This window comes from Protopterus annectens, chromosome 7.part0 (assembly GCF_019279795.1).
Source record: "Protopterus annectens isolate FY-2018-M chromosome 7.part0, PAN1.0, whole genome shotgun sequence".
In the NCBI taxonomy this organism is placed as follows: domain Eukaryota; kingdom Metazoa; phylum Chordata; order Ceratodontiformes; family Protopteridae; genus Protopterus; species Protopterus annectens.
Genome location: NC_056739.1, coordinates 562368041 through 562377179, shown reverse-complemented (window position 1 = coordinate 562377179; position 9139 = coordinate 562368041). Strand labels below are relative to the sequence as shown.

At 34.0% G+C, this 9139-nt stretch overlaps 1 protein-coding gene across 1 annotated transcript in view; it reads left to right on the top strand.

The window, feature by feature from the left end:
* LOC122806054 (101 kDa malaria antigen-like) overlaps positions 1-8412 on the top strand; it is a gene marked incomplete at its 3' end in the record, with an annotated part of 34174 nt that extends 25762 nt beyond the window's left edge. The window contains exons 2-4 of the mRNA XM_044076295.1: positions 3860-3932; positions 7045-7104; positions 8377-8412. Coding sequence (XP_043932230.1) covers positions 3860-3932; positions 7045-7104; positions 8377-8412 — 169 coding nt within the window. The remainder of the gene's footprint in view (positions 1-3859; positions 3933-7044; positions 7105-8376) is intronic.
* Between the last annotated feature and the right edge of the window lie 727 nt (positions 8413-9139).

Genomic DNA, 9139 nt, shown 5'->3' with positions numbered 1-9139 from the left:
AAAAAAGAGAAAAAAACAAAGGGGAAAGAGAGAAAAAAGAAAAAAAAAAAGAAAAAAAGGGAAAAAAAAGAGAAAAAAAAAGAGAAAGGAAAGGAGAAAAGAAGGAAAAAGAAAAAAAAAGAAAAAGAGAAAGAGAAGGAGAAAGAAAAAGAGAGAAAAAAAGAGAGAGAGAAAAAAGAAAAAGAAAGAGGGGGAAAGAAAAAAGGGAAAAGAGAGAAAGAAAAAGAGGGAAAAAAAAGAGAAGAGAGAAAAGAAAAAGGGGAAAGGGAAAAGAGAGAAAAATGTAAAAAAGAGAGAAAAAAAAAGGAAAAAAAGAAAGAGGGAAAAAAAGGAAAAAAAGAAAAAGAGAAAAAAAAGAAAAAAAGAAGAAAGAAAAAGAAAGAAAAAGAAAAAAATAGAGAAGAAAGAGGGGGAAAAAGAAAACAGAGGAAAAGAAAAGGGAAAAGGGGGAAAAAAAAAGAAAAAGAGAGAAAAGGGAAAAGAAAAAGAGAAAAAAAGAGAAAAAAAGGGAGAAAAAAAGGGGGGGAAAGAGAAAAGAAAAGAAAGAAAGAAAAAGAAAAGAAAAAAAAAAAAGAGAAAGAAAGAGAGAGAGAAAAAGAAAAAAGGAAAAAAGAGAAAAAAGAGAAAAAAAGAGAAAAGAAAGGGGAAAAGAAAAAAAGGGGAAAAGAAAAAGAAAATAAAAAAGAGGGAAAAAAAAGAAAAGAAGAAAAGAAAGAGAGAAAGAGGAGAAAAGGGGAAAGAAAGGGGGAAAAGAAAAAAGGGGAAAGAGAGAGAGGGGAGAAAAGAAAAGGAGAAAAAACAAAAAAAAGGGAAAAAAAAAAAAAGGGGAAAAAAGGGGGGAAGAAAAAAAAGAGAAAGAAAAAAGAAAGAAAAAATAGAAAAAGAGAGAAAAGAGAAAAGAAAAAGAAAACAGAGAAAAAAAAGAAAAGAGAAAAAGAAAAGGGAGAAGAAAAAAAAAAAGAAGGGGAAAAAGGGAAATAAAGAGGAGAAAAAAAGAAGAAGAAAAAAAAAAAAAGAGAAAAAGGAAAAGAAAAAGGGAGAGAAAAAAAAGAAAAAGGAAGAGGAAAAAAAAAAAAAGAGAAAAAAAGGGAGAGAGAAAGAGGGAGAAAGGGAGAGAGAAAAAGAAAAGGGGAAAGAGAAAAAGAGAGAGAGAGAAAAAGAGAAAAAGAAAAAAAAGAAAAAGGGGAAGAGGGAGAAAGGGGAGAGAAAGAGAAAAGAGAAAAAGAAGAAAAAAAAGGGAAAAAAAGGGGGAGAAAGAGAAAAAAAAGAAAGAAAGAGAGATAGAGAAACAGAGAGAGAAAGAAAAAAAAAAGGGGAAAAGAAAAAGGGGAAAAAGAAAAAAGGGGAAGAGAAAAAAAGAGAAGAAAGGGGGAAAAAGAGAAAAAAGAGGGGGAAAAAGAGAGAAAATAAAGGGAAAAAGGGGGAGAAAAAAAAAAAAGGGGGAAAGAAAAAAGAAAGAGAAAAAGAGGAGGAGAAAAGAGAGAAAGAAAAAAAAGGGGAAAGAAAAGAGAAAAAAAGAAAAAAAAAGGGAAAAGAGAAAAGAAAAAGAGAAAGAGAAAGAAAGAAAAGAAAAGGGGAAAAGAGAGAAAGAAAAGGGAAAAAAAAAGAAAAAAAAAGAAAAAAAAGGGAAAAAGAAAAAAAGGAGAAAGGGGAAAAGAAAAGAAAAAGGGGAAAAAAGAAAATGGAGAAAAGAGAAAAGGAGAAAAAAAATAAGGGAAAAAAATAAAGAAAAAAAGGGAAAGAGAAAAGAGAAAGAGAGAAAAAGAGGGAGAGAGAGAAGAGGGAGAAAAAGAAAGAAAAAGAGAAAGAGAAAAGAGAAAAAAAAAAAAGAAAGAAAAAAAGAGAAAGAGAAAAAAAAAAGAAAAAAAAGGGGAAAAAAAAAAGGGAGAAAAAGAGAAAAAAAGAAAAAAGAAAAAAAAGGGAAAAGAAAAGAAAGGGGAAAAAAAAGGAAAAAAGGAAAGAAAAAAAAAAAAAAGAAAAAAGAGAAGAATAGGAAAAGAGAGGAGAAAAGAGAGAGAGAAAGAAAAGAGAGAGAAAAAAAAAGAAAAAAGAGAAAGAAATAGAAAAAAGAAAGACAAAAAAAAAGGAAAGGGAAAGAGAAAGAGGGAAGGGAAAAAAAAGGGAAAGAGAAAAGAGGGGAAAAAAAAGGGAGATAGAAAAAGAAAAAGGGAAAAAAAGAGAAAAAGGGGGAAAAGAAAGAGAGAGGAGAGAAAGAGAAAAAAAAAAAGAAAAAATGGAAGAGAAAAAAGAAAAAAGCAAGAGAAACAAAGAGAGAGAAAAAACAGGGAGAAAGAAAGAGAAAGGGAGAAAGAGAAATAGAAACAGAAAGAAAGAGAGAAAATGGAGAGATAAAAGAGAGAGAAAGAGAGAAAAAAGAAAGAGAGGAAAGAGAGACAGAAAGAGAAAAACAGAGAAGGAACAGACAAAGACAGAGACATAGAGTGAGATAAATAGAGAGAAAGATAGAGAGAAATAGATGCAAAACTAAAGAGAATGAAAGAGAAAAGGAAAAAAGAGAGAAAGAAATGGAAAATGGAGAGAATGAGAGAGAGATGCATGGGAAGAGAGAGAGAAAGACAGACAGAGAAAGAAAGAGAAAGAGAGAGAGAGAGAAAGAGAGAGTTTATGAAAAAGAGGGAGAGAAAGAGATAGAGCAGTTGTTGTTAAAAGAAAGAAAGATATGCGCGTTGTAAAGAAAGAGTGAAAAGAAGGAAAGAAAGAAAGGCAAAAAAGGAGGAGAAAGAGCAGTTGAGAGAAGGAAAGACACATAGAGAGAAAGAGAGAGAGAGGGAGTGAGAGAGAAAGATAGAGATTAACAGAGAGAAAGAAATAGAGAGAGAAAAGTGGGAGAAAGAGAGAGACAGAAAGAAAGGGGAAGAAAGAAAGAAATAGATAGAGAAAAAGAGAGAGAACCAGAAAAAGAAAGACAAAGAAAGAGAGAGAAAGAGAGATAGAGAAAGAGAGAGCGAGTGAGAGAAAATGAAAGAGAGACAGAGAGACCAAGAGAAAGAACGAGAGAGAGAAAAGAGAGAAAGAAACAGAAAGCAAAAGAAAGAGAAATTGAGAGAAAGAAACAGAGGGAGAAAGAGAAAGAATGTCACAGAGAAAGAAAAAAGAGACAAGTAGAGAGAAAAAGAAAGAGAGAAAACATGAGAAAAGAAAGTGAGAAAGAGAGACAGAAAGAGAGGAAGAAAGAGAAAATGTAAGACATAAAAAAGAGAGAAAGAGAGAGAAGAACAAAATAGAGAGACAGGGAGAGAGAGAAAAGAAAGAGGGTGCTGTTGAGAAAGAAAAACAGAGGAAATAGGAGACGAAAGAAAGGCCGGGAGGAATGATATTGACAGAAGGACAAAGAGAAAGGGAGACAAGAATAAGACATAGAAAGAGAGAAAGAAAGAAAGAAAGAGAAATCTAGCAGGAAATAATGAGTGAGAGAAAGAGGGGAGAGAAAGAACGAGAAAGAAAGAATAAAAAAATGGAAAGAGAGTGAGAAAGAGAGAGAAAGAGAGAGAAATACAAAGAGAACTAGAAAGGGGAAACAAACATAAAGAGAATGAGAGAATTAAAGAGAGAATGAGTGAAAGAGAGATATAGAGAAAGAGAAAGAAAGAGAGTGAGAGAAAAGGAGAGAGATAAAGAGAGTGAAAAAGAAAGTGAGAGAAAGAGAGCAAGAGAAAGAGACAGAAAGAGGCAGACAGAAAGAAAAAGAGACAAAGAGAGAGGGAATGAGAGAGAAAGAGAGAGAAGAAAAGAGAGAAAGAGAGAGAAAGAGTGAGAAAGAGAGAGATAGAAAAAGAAAGAAAAAGAAAGCAAGAAAGAAGGAAAAGAGAGAGACAGAGTAAAAGTGAACAATAACTAGAGAGACAGAAAGACAGCTAGAGAAGGAAAGTGAGAGAGAAATAGAGAGAAGAGAGAAGAGAGAGAGAAAAAGACAGAAAGAAGAAGAGAGAGAAAAAAGAGGTTGAGGGAGAAATAAAGAGAAAGTGAAAGAGAGAGAGTAAGAGAAAGAGAAAAAGATGTAGAAAGAGAAAGAGATAGAGAGGAAAAGAGAACGAGAGAGAGAGACAGACAGAAAAAGAGAGAGAGAAAAAAAGAGAAAGGGGAGAAAGAGAAAGAAAGAGGAGACAAAAAAGAAAAAGAAAGAAAGAAAGAAAAAAGAAAGAAATGCAAAGAAAGAAACACAGAAAGAGAGAGAAAGGGAGAGAGGGAAAGAGAGTAAGAAAGAAAGAGAAAGAGTGAGACAAAGGGAAAGAGAAAAGTGAGAAAAAACAGAACATGTAAGAAAGCCAAACAGAGAGAGAAAGATAAAGAAAGAAAAGTTAAAGAGATTAAAGCGGAAAGTTTGAGAGAAAGAAAGAGGAAAAAGAAAGACAGAGAATGAGAGAAAAAGAGAGAGAGAGAAAGAGAGTTGAAGGAAGAGAGAGAAGGAAAGATAAAGAGAGAGGTGAGAGAGACAAAAAAGGGGAGAGAAAAGGACAAAGAGAAAGAGAGAAAAAGAAAAAGACATGGAAAGAAAGAGAAGGAAAGAAAAGAAAGAAATGGAAATAAAGAGAACGATAGAGCGAGAGAATGAGAAAGAGAGAGAAGGAGGCGAGAGAAAGAAATAGAAAGAAAGAAAGCTATAAAAGATAAAGAAAGGGAAAGAGAGTGAGAAAGGGAGAAAGAAAGAGAGAGAAAGACAAAGGAAGAGAAAGACAGAAAGAAAGAGAGTTAGAGAACATGTAAAAAAGAGAGAGATAGAACAAGAGTGAAAGAGAGAAAGAAAGAAAAAATGAGAAACAGAAAATTAGAGTGAACAAAAACTAGAGAGACAGAAAGAAATAGAGAAAGAAAGTGAGAAAAAGAAAAGACAAAAAGACAAAAAGAAGAAAAAGCAGAGAGAGAGAGAAAGAGAGAGTAAAACAGCGAGAGAGAGAGAGAAATAGAGAGAAAGAAAGAGAGGGAAAGAAAGAAAGCGAGAAGCGAATGAGAGAAAAAGAAAAAGAGGGAGAAAGAGATAGAGATGAAAAGAGAGTGAGAAGGAACATGAGAGAGAGAATGAGAAAAAAGAGAGAACGAGAGAAGGAAAGAAAGAAAGAGGGAAAAGAAGGAAAGAAAGAGAAAGAGAAAGAAAAAGAAAGAAATGCAAAGAAAGAAAAAGAGAAAGAGAAAGAAAGAAATAGAGAGAGAAAAGAGACAGAGAAAGAGAGACAGAGTGAAAGAATGTAAGAAGGGAAAAAGAGGAAAACAATGACAGAGAAAGAGAGAGAGAAAGAGAAAGAGAAAGAAAAAGAGAAAACAAAAGAGAGAGAAATTGAAAGAGAGAGAGGGGAACAGAGAGAAAGAAAAGACAGAAATAGAAAGAGAAAGAGAAAAAGAAAGAAATAGAGAAATGCCAAAGAGAGAGAGAGAGAAAGCAAGAATGAGAAAGATAGAGAAAGAAAGAAAAAGAAAGACGTATAAAGAGAAGGAAGAAAGAAAGCGAAAGACAGAAAGAAAACTAAAATAAGAAAGAGAAAGAAAAAGAGAATGAGAGAGAAAAAGAAAGAGAGAGAGAGAGAGAACAAGACGAAGAAAGAGAGAAGGGAACATAGTAACATAGATTAGTAGGAACGTAGATTAGTACTAAGCTAGCTGCCTTGCAGTAATATTTTGACCCCTAGCTACTTTCCAATGAAGAAAGAATCAAACCCCGATAATTTGTGGGGTTCGTAAGGTAAAACACTTTTGCACTGGAGCAAAGAGAGAAAGAGAAAATGAGGGGGAGAGAAAGAAAGATAGAAAGAAACAAAGAAAGAGATACAAAGTCAGAGAGAGAGAAAAGAGAGAAAGGCAAAGAGAAAAGACAGAGAAAGACAGAGAATAGATGTAGAAAGAAAGAGAAAGAGAGAAAAAGAGAGAGAAAATAAAGTAAGAATGAGAGAGGAAAAAGAAAGTGAAAGAGAGAAAGAAATACAGAGGAACACAGAGAGAAAAAAGAAAGAGAAAGAAAGAAAGAGAAAAAGAGAGAGAAAGAAAAAGAAAGAGAGAGTAAGATGGAAAAAGAAAGAGAAAAAATAGAGAGAAAGAAGGAGAGAGAGAAAAAGAGAGAACGAGTGAGAGAAAGAGAGGGAAAGATGAAGAGTGAAAGAGACAGAACAAGAAAGAGAGAAAAATAGAGAGATAGAAAGAGAGAGACAGAGAAAAAAGAGAGAGGCATAGAGGGAGAAATAGGTAGAGATTAAGAGACAGTGAGAGAAAAAGAGAGAGAGAAAAACAGGGAGCAAGAAAGGGAGAAAGAGAAATAGAAACAGAAAGAAAGAGAGAAATCAGAGATAAAAGAGCGAGAAAGAGAGAGAGAGAGAAGAAAGAAAGAGGAAAGAGAGAGCGGCGAAACAGAAAGGCGCGAAGACAGAAGACAGAGAGACATAGAGGGAGATAAATAGAGAGAAATAAAGAGAGGGAAAGAGAGAAAAAGTCAAAGAAAAAGAGGGCGAGAGAGAAAGAGGTAGAAAATGGGGAAAGAAAGAGAAAGAAAAAGAGAAAGAGAGAGAGAAAAGAGAGAAAGAGACTGAAAGAAAGACAAAGAGAAAAGAAAGAAAGAAAGAAGGATAAAGAGAAAAGAAAGAAGCAGAAAGAGAAAGAAAGAAATAGAAAGAGATGGAGAAAGAGAGAAAGAAAGAGAGTGAAAAAACAGAGAAAAAGAGAGAGAAAGAAACAGGTAAAAAGAGAAAAATAGTGAGAAAGAGGAACATAGGAACATAGATGAGTAGGAACATAGATTAGTACTAGTCTAGCTGTCTTTGCAGATCATTTTAAGCCTAGCTAATTTCTCCAATGCTGAGAATCAAACCCTGTAATATATAGGTCTACAAGGTAAATACCTTAACCATCAAAGAGAAAATAAAAGAGAGAGAGAGAGAGAGAGAGAGAAAGAGAGCATGACATAGAGAGAGAGAGAGACAAAGAGATATTGAAAGAAAGAGAAAGTCAGAGAGAGAGAAAGTCAGAGAGAGAGAAAAATAAAGACAGAGAAAGAGACAAAGAGAGAAAGAGAGAAAGAAAGAGAGAGAACGAGACAAAAAGAGTGAGAAAGTAAAAAAGGGAGAGAAAAAGAGAAAGAAAGAGAAAACTGAGAGAGAAAAAGTGAGAAAGAAAGAGAAAAAAGAGGAAGAAAAAGTGAGAAATAAAGGAAGAGAGAGACAAAAATAAAGAGAAGAAAAAAAGAAATAGAAAGAGAGAGAGTGAGAGAGAGAAAGAGATGGATTGAAAGAGAGAGAATGAGGAAGAGAGAATGAGAGAGAGAGAATTAGAAAAAGAGAAAAAAGAGAAAGAAAGAGAGAAAAAGAGACAGAGACAAAAAAGAAGAGAGAAGGAAAGTGAGAAAGAGGGAGAAAGAGATTAAGGGATAGAGAGAAAAAGATGAGGAAAAAAGACAGGGAGATAGAAACAACAAGAGAGTGAAAAAATGGGGAAAAGAGAAAAAGAGAGGGAAAGAGAAAGAGAGATGAGACAACAAGAAAAAGACAGAAAATGAAGAAATAGAGACAGAGAGAAAAAGAGAGAGAAATAGAGGGAAAGAAATAAAGAGAGGGAAAGAGAGAGAGAAAATGAAAGAAAGAGAAAAAGAGGGTGAGAGAGCTAGGGAAAAGGAGAAAGAAAAAAGAGAGAAAGAAAGAAAGAAAGAAAAGAAACAGAGAATGAAAGAGAAAGAAAGAGAAAAGAGAAAAGAAAGAGAGAGAGAAAGAGAAAGAAAGAAAGAGAAAGACAGAATGAGAAAGAGAAAGAATGAGAAGGAAAGAATATAAAGAAACACAAGACAGAGATGAAGACATATAGAGAAAAGAGAGAGAAAAATAGAGAGAGTAAGAAAGAAAGAAAAAAGAGAGGGAAAGAGACAAAGAGAATGAGAAAGAGAAAAAAAAACAGAAAGACAAAAAGAGGGAAATGTAAAGAGACAGAAAGAGAAATAGAAAGTAAAAAAAGAGAAACAGAGAATGAAAGGAGAGATAGATAAAAGTACAAAAAGAGAGAGACATATAGAGAAAATGAAAGAGAGAGATAGAAAAAAGAAAGAGAGAATGTGAAGAAAAAAGAAACAAGAGAGAGTGAAAGAAAGAGAAAGACATACAGAAAGAGAGAGAGAGAGAGAAAGAGAGAGGCAAAGAGAAAGAAAGACAGTGAAAGAAAGAGAAAAGAAAGAGAAAGAAAAAAGAGAAAGACAGAAGAAAAGCAGAGAGAAAAGACATATAGAAAAAAGAGAAAGAGTAAGAAAAAAGAAAAAGTGAGAGAGTGAGAAAGAGACAAAGAAAGTGAAAGAAAAGAAAAAGAGAGTGAAAATAGAGAGAAAGAGAGAGAGGGAAAAAGAAAGGGAGAAAGAGAGACTAAAAAGAGTGATATAGATCTAGAGAGAGAGAGATGGATAAAGAGAGAGAGAGAGAACGAGGGAGAATGAAAGAGAGAGAGAATTTGGTAAGAGAGAAAAAGAGAAAGAAAGAGAAAAGACAGGAAGAGACTGAGAAGGAGAGGGAGAAAGAAAATGATTAAGGAAGAGCAAAAGAAAAAGAGAAAATGGCACTTAGAAAGAGTGAAAAAGAAAGAACAAGAAAGCATGAAAAATACAGAGAAAAACAGTGAGAAAAGGAGAGAAAGAGAGGGGAAGAACGAAAGAGAAAAAGACAAAAAAGGAAGATATAGAGAAAGAGAGAAATGATAGAGAGAGAACTAGATGAAAAAATAAAGAGCATATAAGAGAGAAAGATAGAGAGAAAGAGAAAGGGAATAAGAGAGAGAGAGCAAGACACAGAGATAGTCACAAACAATGTTCAGTGCCTCACCAAAGTTCAGTCAGATGAAGTGAAATCGAAAATCCAAAAGTCACAAAAGACTGAACACTGCTGGAGTCAAACACCTTCTGTTTATTTAAAACACCAAACACATAAAAGATGAGCGTTTTCGGGCCTCTGCCCTTCATCAGATAAAGCTTCTCACATAATCCAAACAATTTAAAATACATGTTAACCAATGAAATTCAGTTAAAAATCAATGAAAAATCCCGCCTATTTATGGGGAAGGCTAAAGTGAGGTTTCATAAAATGACCGTGGGCCAGGACTCATGACTGGCCGGGTTCAGCTATAAGTTCAACAACCATTTTGATTCAGCTAGTTCAGTCAGCTGTGT